This window comes from Marmota marmota, unplaced genomic scaffold, assembly GCF_001458135.2.
Source record: "Marmota marmota marmota unplaced genomic scaffold, marMar, whole genome shotgun sequence".
NCBI classification, from domain to species: domain Eukaryota; kingdom Metazoa; phylum Chordata; class Mammalia; order Rodentia; family Sciuridae; genus Marmota; species Marmota marmota.
In genome coordinates, this window is record NW_025999891.1 from 6,315,755 (window position 1) to 6,327,319 (window position 11,565).

General features: G+C 34.9%; 1 protein-coding gene across 1 annotated transcript in view; it reads left to right on the forward strand.

The window, feature by feature from the left end:
- The window catches only part of Suz12 (SUZ12 polycomb repressive complex 2 subunit), a 48,296-nt gene extending 39,192 nt beyond the window's left edge, over positions 1–9,104 (forward strand). Inside the window, exons 12-16 of the mRNA XM_015500946.2 lie at positions 88–231; positions 2,038–2,195; positions 3,489–3,687; positions 4,416–4,495; positions 6,745–9,104. Coding sequence (XP_015356432.2) covers positions 88–231; positions 2,038–2,195; positions 3,489–3,687; positions 4,416–4,495; positions 6,745–7,090 — 927 coding nt within the window. The 3' untranslated portion in view covers positions 7,091–9,104. The remainder of the gene's footprint in view (positions 1–87; positions 232–2,037; positions 2,196–3,488; positions 3,688–4,415; positions 4,496–6,744) is intronic.
- The last annotated feature ends 2,461 nt before the right edge of the window (positions 9,105–11,565 follow it).

The following is an 11,565-nucleotide window of genomic DNA, read 5'->3' on the forward strand; positions in this document are numbered from 1 at the left end:
TTGTCTTAACTATTTTTAGAAATTGAAACAAAACATCTTGATAAAAGTTGTGGACTTAACTGGATTTTTTGTTTTTTATTTCTTTAGTTTCTTTATAACAACAATACAAGACAACAAACTGAAGCAAGAGATGATCTGCATTGTCCTTGGTGCACTCTGAACTGCCGCAAACTTTATAGTTTACTCAAGCATCTTAAACTCTGCCATAGCAGATTTATTTTTAATTATGTTGTAAGTAATTTTTTATTTTTTTCTCAATATATATTAAATATAAGAGCCTAACTCTTAAAAATTATATTTGTGTACAAATAACAAAATATCTGCATTTGATAGATTGCTTTATGCATGAGTTACACTTAATGATTCAAAGTTTGCAGAAACTTGGGGTAATTTCCTTATTCTTGATGAGAGAAGAAAGAATTTTTTTTTTTTTTAAATAAGCCAAGATTCTGTGTTTGGTTTTTTTTAATAGTTTTCGGCGGACACAACATCTTTGTTTGTATGTGGTGCTGAGGATTGAACCCGGTCCGCATGCATGCCAGGCGAGCGCGCTACCGCTTGAGCCACATCCCCAGCCCCCTGTTTTTGTTATAATTACTTTTTAGTTATAGTTGGAGACGATACCTTTATTCATTTATTTATTTTTATGTTGTACTGAGGATTGAACCCAGGGCCTCTCATGTGCTAGGCAATCCTCTACCGCTGAGCCACAACCCCAGTCTCCAGAAGAAAGAATTTATATGAAGTCTCCAAGCCAATAAAAGAAATTTTTAAAAAATATTCATTTTTTACTTGTAGTTGGACACAATGTATTTTATTTTATTTATTCATGTGGTGCTGAGAATTGAACCCAGGGCCTCGCAAATGCTAGGCAAGCACTCTACTGCTGAGCCACAACCTCAGCCCACAATTGAAAATTTTAACACACATATTTCATTCCCCTATAAAAGACTCCCATAGAGATGATGGAGCCAGATGTGGTGGCGCACGCCTGTAATCCCAGCGGTTTGGGAGGCTGAGGCGGAAGGATCAAGAGTTTAAAACCAACCTCAGCAAAACCAAGGCACTAAGCAACTCAGTGAGACCCTGTTTCTAAATAAAATCTAAAATAGGGCTGGGCCTGCGGCTTTGTGGTTGAGTGTCCCTGAGTTCAATCCTTGGTACCACAAAACAAATAAACCAAAACCCTGTTGGGTTTGAAACTAGGGGCACTGTGACACAGACTTTTTTGGGTGGGGGTGGGGAGTACCAGGGATTGGACTCAGGGGCACTCAACCACTGAGCCACATCTCCAGTCTTGCTGTTGCTGAGGCTGGCTTTGAACTCGAGATCCTACTGTCTCAGCCTCCCAAGCTGCTGGGATTGCAAGTGTGTGCCACCACGTTAGGCAAACCCCAGACCTTTTAAATATTTTTATTTTGAGGCAAGGTCTTGTTAGTTTGCCCAGTCTGGCCTTGTGATCCCTTTGCCTCAATGTTCAGAATTGTTGGGATTGCAGGTATGTACCACTGTACCTGGCATCACATGTTTTTGACTCCAGATCTTGTGATGTCCTGTTCACTGGCTGGTGTGCCTGGATAATTTTAGTTTTAAAAATAGTAAGAACCCATAACAATATAGAGATGCTACTCAATATAGTGCTTTTTTAGTGTGCAGAAGACCCTGATTTCAATCTCCAGCACTACAAAAGAGATAACCTACAAATACTTTTTAATTAACTGGAGAGATAGGTATTTATTTATGTGCTTATTATTTTAATTTGTTTTTTTTGGTACAGGTGATTGAATGCAGGGGCACTTAACCACTGAGTCATATCTCCAGCCCTTTTAAAATATTTTATTTAGAGACAGGGTCTCATTGAGTTGCTTAGGACCTCACTAAGTTGATGAGGCTGGTTTTGAACTTGCCATCCTCTTGTCTCAGCCTCTTGAGCTGCAGGGATTACAGGCGTACAGGTGTGCACCATCACACTGGTCTTAGGTAGAGAAGCATAATTAGTATTTTCTTTTCCTAAACATGCTGTTATTTTTGTTACAGTATCATCCAAAAGGTGCTAGGATAGATGTTTCTATCAATGAGTGTTATGATGGCTCCTATGCAGGAAATCCTCAAGATATTCATCGCCAGCCAGGTTTTGCTTTTAGCCGAAATGGACCAGTAAAGAGAACACCTATCACACACATTCTTGTTTGCAGGTAGGTAAAATGCTCATACTACAAAAGCTTATTCTCTGGATGTTAGAGTGAAAAAGGGGAGCCAGCCAGACTTACTGTTTAGATAAAAATTATTATTTTAAGTGTAAGTCTCTGAGGTGGTGTACTTCTTTATAACTCTCACAAGATCCTCCTCCTGTAGGTGTTTTTTTCATTTTGTCCTCCAACTTTCCCCCTAAATTTTAACTGTTGTATCTCTATTTCTTTACTGGTTGCTATACTGGTTAGTAGAATTAAAGAATTTTCCCAGTGAAAGTTTCTAGATAGGAACTAACAAGAAAGGGATGTACTGTAATTGGGTTGTATGAAATATAAACACTTCTATCCCTGTCATTTAATATTGCACATGATGGTCTCTGGTTAGATACTATCCAAGATTGGTTATCCTTCCATTAGGATTTATTCCACAGTGGTGTATTTATAGTAGCAGATTTGACTGGTGAGATGAAAATTTTATCTCTTGAAACTGAAAAAAAAACAAACAAAAAATTTGGATAGTTTTCTGTGTGTAGCCAGTGTTATGGTTTTCTACTTTGTAATTATACATACATTAGAATACACTTTTTTTTTTTTTGGTGGGGATTTGGGGGTATTGGGGATTGAACTCAGGGGCTCTCAACCACTGAGCTACATCCCCAGTCCCATTTTGTATTTTATTTAGAGACAGGGTCTCACTGAGTTGCTTAGTGCCTCACTGTTGCTGAGCCTGGCTTTGAATTCTGATCTACCTGCCTCAGCCTCCCGAGCTGGTGGGATTATAGGCATCACCACACCCAGCAAAATATACAATTTTGACAAGTAAAATTTTATATGTATATTTCTATTGTGCCCTGTGTAGCACATAGTTCCTTTTTCTCCCTTTTAACTATCTTTCATTTTCTCTATGTAATGTTTTTCCACAGTTAGTTTTATCATTAAAACCCTGATGCTTAGATTGATAAATAATAGGTCCACTTCACATCATGTATAGAAGGAAAATAATTTAGGAGAAGGATTGCCTGAACTACCTTTTTTTTTTTTTTAATAAGGTTTTCTTCTTAATTTTTTTTAGTTGTCAGTGGACTTTATTTATTTACATGCCATGGTGAGTGCCTCACACATGGTAGGCAAGATCTCTGCCACTGAACTACAACCCCATCCTCTCAACTACTTCTGTGGTGTGGTTGGTTTTATAAAATGGTAATATTGTAAATTATTGCAGACCTCAAGTCATACTCAGTTGGATGATGTACATGTAAATGTATAGTCTGTCAGTATTTCTTTCTTTTTGCTTAGGCCAAAACGAACAAAAGCAAGCATGTCTGAATTTCTTGAATCTGAAGATGGAGAAGTGGAACAGCAACGAACATACAGTAGTGGCCACAATCGTCTGTATTTTCACAGTGATACATGCTTACCTCTCCGTCCACAAGAAATGGAAGTAGACAGTGAAGATGAAAAAGATCCCGAATGGCTAAGAGAAAAAACCATTACAGTAATTATTATCATCTTCATTACCATCATTATTAGCTATGATATGAATTTTATGATTAAATGTATTTTGTTTGACAGGAGGCTGAGACAGGAAGATCCGAAGTTCAAACCCAGTCTCAACAATTTAGCAAGGCCTTAGGCCCTGTCTCAAAAAATTAAAAGAGAGCTGAGGATGTGGCTCAGTGGTTAAGTGCCCCTCAGTTCAATACCTAGTACCAAAAAAAGGGAATTTGTTTGAAAACATTATGTAATACGAACTAGACTTTTTGACTTTCAATGAGGAAACTTTTTTTAAGATATTTATTTATTTATGTATCTTTAGTTTTAGGTGGATACATTAGTTTTGTTTTTATGTGAACCCAGTGCCTCATGCATGCTGGGGCGAGCACTCTACCACTGAGCCACCACTCCAGCCCCGAGGAAACTTTTTTAAGTTAAGGAAACCAGGAAAGTCCATTTTTTGAATAGTGTCATTTAAGTTTTACCAAGTTAAATTTAAAAAAGATTTTCTTCATGTGAATTTGTATTGGGTATTTTAATTTCTATATGTATAGATAACTTGTAACTTAGGATTTGCCTTTCAGAATTATAACTTGGTTTTGAGAAATGTTGCCACTTTTCTGTTTTCAATTCCAAAACTATTTTTGACATTCTCAAAACTTTTTTAGAAATACTAATTATGTTCTGCATTTAATATATATTTTTTCTTCTTTTTTGTTACTGTTTTAGCAAATTGAAGAATTTTCTGATGTTAATGAAGGAGAGAAAGAAGTGATGAAACTATGGAATCTCCATGTCATGAAGCATGGGTAGAGTATTTCTAATTTAATATATTCCATTGTTCTTTATATTCCTTTTGTTGTTCACATTCTATAAATCTACCTGTTCCAATCTTATTTAAAATTTCACTAATTTATATGGTGACCCAAATTTTTGCCCTAATCTCAAAATATTTATTTAAAGAAAAATTGGGATATTCACATTCATAAGAGAAAAAACATTGGCTTCTAGCTCTAATAGCAGGTTTTTGAAGGGACTTGGGAATTCTTCATTTCCATTATGTGGTAGAGTGACCCTGAGCCCAATCCCTGATACTAAAAAAACAACAAAATAAAATAGGTTCCCATTCTTCCTCCCTGCCAAAAAAAAATTTGTTTTCTCTGTGTGAACTGCTATTGTCAATTATTTTTCTGCTCTATTTTCTTTATCAGATAATCAATTTCTTTGTTCTACAGCACAAACATCCAAGGTTTTCCACTTAGTGTGCCACTTTACCCTTGGGGATTGAACATAAGTTAGTACATAAGTTCTAGTCCAGAAGTCTGGGTATCTGTTTTTGAACTGCCTTTGAGCTACCAATAGTGTTTACATTTTTAGTGGATGCAGAAAAGAAAAAAGGAGACCGATCACGTCAAAGCCTAAAGTGCTTGCTGTCTGGCCTTTTTATACATGAAGTTTGCTTGATTCTTATTCTAGTCTTTAAAAATCAATTATGAGGGCTGTGGCTGTGGCTTAGTGGCAGAGTGCTTGCCTGGCGTGTTGTAGGCACTGGGTTCAGCACCACATAAAATAAGACACTACAACTAAAACAATTCTTTTTGAAAATCAATTAAGTATGTATATATGGATGGTGGATGGTTGGGTTAAATGTGTTTCCATTTGTCCTAATATGCCAGTTACGAAATACAATTTTAGGCTGGGGAAGCTCAGTGGTAAAGCATCTGTCTAGGATGCTCAGGGCTCTGTGTTCAATCCCTAGCACCACAAAAAATACATAAATAAATTTTAGTCAAGTTACTTTTAGTTCCCTTTCAATTCCTTTATCCAAATCTTATCACTGTAGCAACTATTAGGATTCATTATAAATTGACAGGTATTTAGGCAAAATACATTGATTTCCACTCCCCCAATCTAGAGATACGGATGCCATGTTGGATTCTTAGTTTTAGTGGGTAATTGAGCAGCTGTCTCTTTGTTCTCATTTATTTCACTCAGATATTAATTGTACGTGCACTTTGCTTCCACCAATACACTTCTCATCACTTCTTTGACAACTTTAATTTTTTTAAAGGTTTATTAGGAACTGAAAAGAGTAGAGAAGCCCTGGTTCTATAATAAATCTGTGAAGATCAAGGAAAGAAATAAAGGGGAATTGTTAATATGTATAGAGAGTTAAAGACTATTGGTAGCTCAATGACAGTGTGAAAACAGGCAGTGGTGCTGGCAAAAGAAAATATGCTGTTTGGGCTGGGGTTGTTCCTTAGAGGTAGAGCGCCTGCCTAGCACGTATAAGGCACTGGGTTCTATCTCAGCACCACATAAAAACAAATAAAATAAAGTTATTGTGTACATCTACAACTAAAAAAAAAAAAAATATGCTGTTATATTGTGACTTCATTAAGAAGCCTCTTGGTTTGTGGCTAGGGATATAGCCCAGTTGGTATAGAGTGCTTGCCTCGCATGTCCAAGGCCCTCGGTTCAATCCCCAGCGAAAGAAAGAAAGAAGGAAGGAAGGAAGGAAGGAGGGAGGGAGGGAGGAAAAAGAAAAGAAAAAAAAGAAACCAAGGGAATTGACTTTTCTAGTGGCACCTATTTAGTTTACATTCTGATTAGGTGAAGTCTTTCAAGAGTCTAAAGAGACTTAATCTAAAATTTCTAAAATTATTAGTTTATTCAGGCAATTGAATCTCAGTTTTACTGTAGTCTTACTACTTGTTAAGACATCATTTTTTGGGCCGGGGTTTGGTGGCACACATATATAATCCCTTCTGTTCAGGAGGCTGAGGCAGGAGGATAGCAAGTTCAAGGCCAGCCTGGGAAACTTATACAAGACCGTGCCTCTAAAAAATAAAAAGGGCTGGGGTTGTAGTACAGTGTAGAACACCCTGTGTTTGATCTGGGTTTTGTTTTGTTTTTTAATGCTAGAAACAAAATAAACATCATTTACTGGATTCAAATATATTCTTGACTGTTCTATAATGGTTATCACTTATTGCATTTAACAGAAATGCTTTATATAACTATTAATGTATTTTTATTTTTATGTTTTATTAAATAGGTTTATTGCTGACAATCAAATGAATCATGCCTGTATGCTGTTTGTAGAAAATTATGGACAGAAAATAATTAAGAAGAATTTATGTCGAAACTTCATGCTTCATCTAGTCAGCATGCATGACTTTAATCTTATTAGCATAATGTCAATAGATAAAGCTGTTACCAAGCTCCGTGAAATGCAGCAAAAATTAGAAAAAGGAGAATCTGCTTCCCCTTCAAGTGAAGAAATAACTGAGGAACAAAATGGAACAGCAAATGGATTTAGTGAAATTAACTCAAAAGAGAAAGCTTTGGAAACAGATGGTGTCTCAGGGGTTTCAAAACAGAGCAAAAAACAAAAACTCTGAAAAGACCTAACCCCATGTTATGGACAAACACTGAAATTGCATTCTAGGGAATTCAGCCTCTAAGAAGAGTTTTTGTTTTTAAATCATAGGTTCCAAACAGGCACTGTTAGATGAAGTAAATGATTTCAACAAGGATATTTGTATCAGGGTTCTATTTCACTTGATTATGCAGCATTACATGTATATCAGTTTTATTGATGTCATTAAAACATTTTCTAGTTTGAGCATGAAAAGCAATACTTCAAAGAAAGTACTTTTAACTGCAACAATTGTCTTATTAAATACATTGAATTAATCTAGAAATTATTTCATATTTAAATTATAATGCTTTTTGCATTTGTGACTAGCTGTTTTTCTATTTTGTAATTGTGAAACATTTTCTTGGGGAGGGAAAATTGGAATGTGATTCTCTTTTTTAGAAATTGAAGATTTTTGTGAAATTGAAATTGTTGCATTACTACTTGCAATCAAACCTTGATCCTTGATTTTGAAATCATCAATTTGGAATGAAAAATTACAATGCAAGATATTTTACTTAAGTTTCTTTTACAATTTTAAGGTAGCACTTCTTCATCTTACGCCTGTTTGAGAAGATGTTAATTTTTCATATTGTTGACAGTAAAATGTCATGTCGGTTTATAAGGGTTACTGACCATTTGTTTTCACATGGATAAATTTAGTGCATTGTTCACCTATGTATTTTTTTCAAACTTGAACATTTATTTTCTTTTGGTTTTCCTTTTCAATTAGGTAATCATATGGAAAATTCAGCTGTATGAATCTTTTCATTAGAATAATAATCCAAGGAAAGAATCCAATTTTGAGAATTTTAAGATGCCACTTTCGGGGAGGGGAAGTGTTATATAAAAAATGAAGCAGAAAATGTTACACTTTTGTTTTTGTTGTTTTCATTGCAAGGGTGTCTTTGTAATGTATTTCATGATTAGAATATCCAATACAGATAAGCTGACTTGAATTGTTTTTTAGCAATTTTGCCCTGTGTTATGTGTTTTACGCACATATTTGCAGTTGGATTTTCTCCAACAGAAAGCAGTTTCACTACTGGCACATTAATAAGCACCAATAGGTTTTTATTCCAACTCCAAGCACTGTGGTTGAGTAACATCACCTCAATTTTTTATTATCCTTTAAAGATACTGCATTTTCATACTCTTTATTTATAAAGGATCAATGCTGCTGTAAATACAGGTATTTTTAATTTTTTAATTTCATTCCATCACCATCAGAGCAGTTCCCTATTTTGTTTAGTGAAGGGATATATAAGCTTTCTAATGGTGTCTTCAGAAATTTATAAAATGTAAATACTGATTTGATTGGTCTTTAAGATGTGTTTAACTGTGAGGCTATTTAACTAATAGTGTGGATATGATTTGTCATCCAGTATTAAGTTCTTAGTCATTGATTTTTGTGTTCAAAAAATAGGAAAGAGGGAAACTGCAGCTTTCATTACAGATTCCTTGATTTGTAAGCTCTCTAAATGATGAGTTCCAGTAAACTCTCATTTTGCCTCTGAGTAGTGGATTTTGAGCATTTCTCTTGGGCTTTAATTTGCTAAAGCTGTGCACATATGTAAAAAAAAAAAATAGATTATTTTAGGGGAGATGTAGGTGTAGAATTATTGCTTATGTCATTTCTTAAGCAGTTATGCTCTTAATGCTTAAAAGAAGGCTAGCATTGTTTGCACAAAAAGTTGGTGACTCCCTCCCCCAAATAGTAATGAAATTACTTCTGTTGAGTAAACTTTTTATGTCATCTTATAATAAAAGCTGAAAAAATCCCTTTGTTTCTATTTATAAAAGAAAAAATGCTTTTCTATATGTACCCTTGATAACAGATTTTGAAGAAATCATGTAAGATGATAAAGCATTTGAATGGTACAGTAGATGTAAAAAAAATTCAGTTTAAAAGAACATTTGTTTTTACATTAAATGTTTATTTGAAATGATTTTGTACATAAAGTTCAATAATATAAAAGCTGTATTTCTGCTTTTTTTGTCATTGTTGTTATTATGCATTGTTAATGCGTACACTAAAATTTTGGCTTAGATAGCAGAAAAGTTCTCTACCCCCAGTGATGACTCAGAGGTAATAATTAAGGGGGGGAAAAAACTAACATGAAATCCTGCTTTCAACATTTATGAGTGTTATGTCATTTATGATATATAGATATTTCTAGATTTATAGTTCAGAGTAATACCAATATTAGCCAAACAGTTATCCTACTTTAGTTGTGGATTTTTCTTTTCAATTTTCAAAAGTTCATAGGTTAGGCATACAAACAATGATAAACTAAAATTATTTACATATGGTTCCTGGTTTATGATGGGCCAACTTTATGATTTTGTGATGTTGATAAGTGTTTATATTAGAGATTGTATTTTTGACTTTGAAATTGATCTTTTCTTGGATTATCAATAGGTAGTACAATACTATCTTGCAATGCTGACAAGCAGCTCCCAGTTAGTGTCACAAGGAGCAAAAATCATTAGTGTTCTGTTGATAAGGTATGATGGTTAGAAGGTTTAGATGTATTAAATGCATTTTCTATTTATTTTTTCAACTTGAGGGTTTATTGACATGTAACCCCATTGTAAGTCAAGAAACATTTGTACTATATAAGAGGAAAAGTTGTTGAAGTAACAATTCTGTGCTTTATGTTCCAGTAATAGCTTTTTCCCCTTCACATGGTGCTGAGAAGTGCCTTTTAGGCTCCCAAGCTTACTAGGTATGTTTCTCTTTTTCTTTTTTAATATTTATTTTTTAGTTGTAGTTGAACACAATACCTTTATTTATTTTTATGTGGTGCTGAGTATTGAACCCAGGGCCTCGCAGGTGCTAGGTGAGCGCTCTACTTCTGAGCCACAACCCCAGCCCATAGGTACATTTCTTTTAAGGAGTTAGCTTTATTTTTAAAAGACTCATTGACCTTGTTGCCTGATGGTCTTAATTGGTGCTTATATATTTGGTGACATGAATCAAGGACTTGAACTGCTATGCTGAAGTTTTGGATTTCAGGCAGTTTGAAGTATGAGAGGATTTACTAAAGAGATAAGAAAAATTTGAGAGCCAGGGTGGCATAATGCCTGCAATCCCAGCTACTCAGGAGGCCAAGATAGGAGACCAGGCCAGCTTGGGCAACTCAGCAAGACCCTGTCTTGAAAAGTAAAAAGCATCAGATGCCCCTGGGTTCATTTCCCAGTACTATGAAAGAAAAAAAAGTTCCTGTAGGAAGCACTACTAGGATGCTAATATGATGCAAGTGAAATATCTAGAGAATCAGGACTCTCATGAAGTAAGTGCCAAGAAGTAGTTGATGAATGATGCTGCAAATGGCTTCCACCTGCTTTTGTAGCATGCTATCACTAGCAAGCACCCTTTCATCTTTTGGGGATCTGTGTGCTTCCACTTGTTCTGAGCGCTGGGAATGCGAAGTTGAGGAAGAGATCCTGCTTCAAAATTCTCCCAAGGTTTATAGTAAAAACTGCAGTTGTTTGCTTCTTTCTCCTATCCCTAAATAAGAATATATCCCTTTGGGTAGAATTATTGCTTGTCACTACAGGAAAAAGGTGAAGTTATACAGGCATTAGATTAGAATATTTTTCTTTATATTCTAACAAATTATTGAATCATGTAGAATATGTAATAAGGTCCAATAAACCTCACCTCCTAATCCAATTACAGTTTTCTTTTGAATAGATCCTCTCTAGACTATTCCTGTTTCTCTTCTGAGGTACTTGTAGGGAAGATCCATAGTTGTCATGTGGGTAATTATACCATCAGAGCCTTATAAGACACTTAACTGCAATTAGTAAGACCTGTGTGTTAGTCATGGAGATAGAAAGATAAACAAGTCATATATTGTTAATGTCCTTGTTAATCTTGAAATACTATGTTAGGTACCTCTGTTTGAACAGAATGAGTTTGCTTTGAAAACAAAACAAAACAAACTTCAGTTTATAGTTTAAGACAAAATAGTTTCAGAGTTCAAGATATTACACTCCTGTCTAGAATTCGTTTTAAGTCACTTCGTGAAAAGGCATATTTAAGGTGCCTTTTTCTCATAGAGGATAAGAAACAAATGCACTTAATAAATATTTGATGAATGAAAGGAATGGGATGAAGATGTATGAAGAAAATGATTTATCCGCATTCAGTCCAACATTTATAGGGCACATTTTGTCAGGTACACACTTAGTATCAGATCCAGAGAACATAAGAAAGAACAAAGAACTTTCCACAAGTTACCATAACATCTAATTCAGATGCCTGGAGCCACAAGAACCCTTTCTCTTTCAGATTCATTTAATCTCACAAAATAAAAAATACACACATTTAAATTTGAGCTTTTTATTTTGTTTCAGATGGCTGGGCAAGGCATCTACATTCTGGAACCTCTTTACAGTCACTAAACATGTGAAAGGCACTTATATATAAAAAGGCAAGGAGAAAATTGG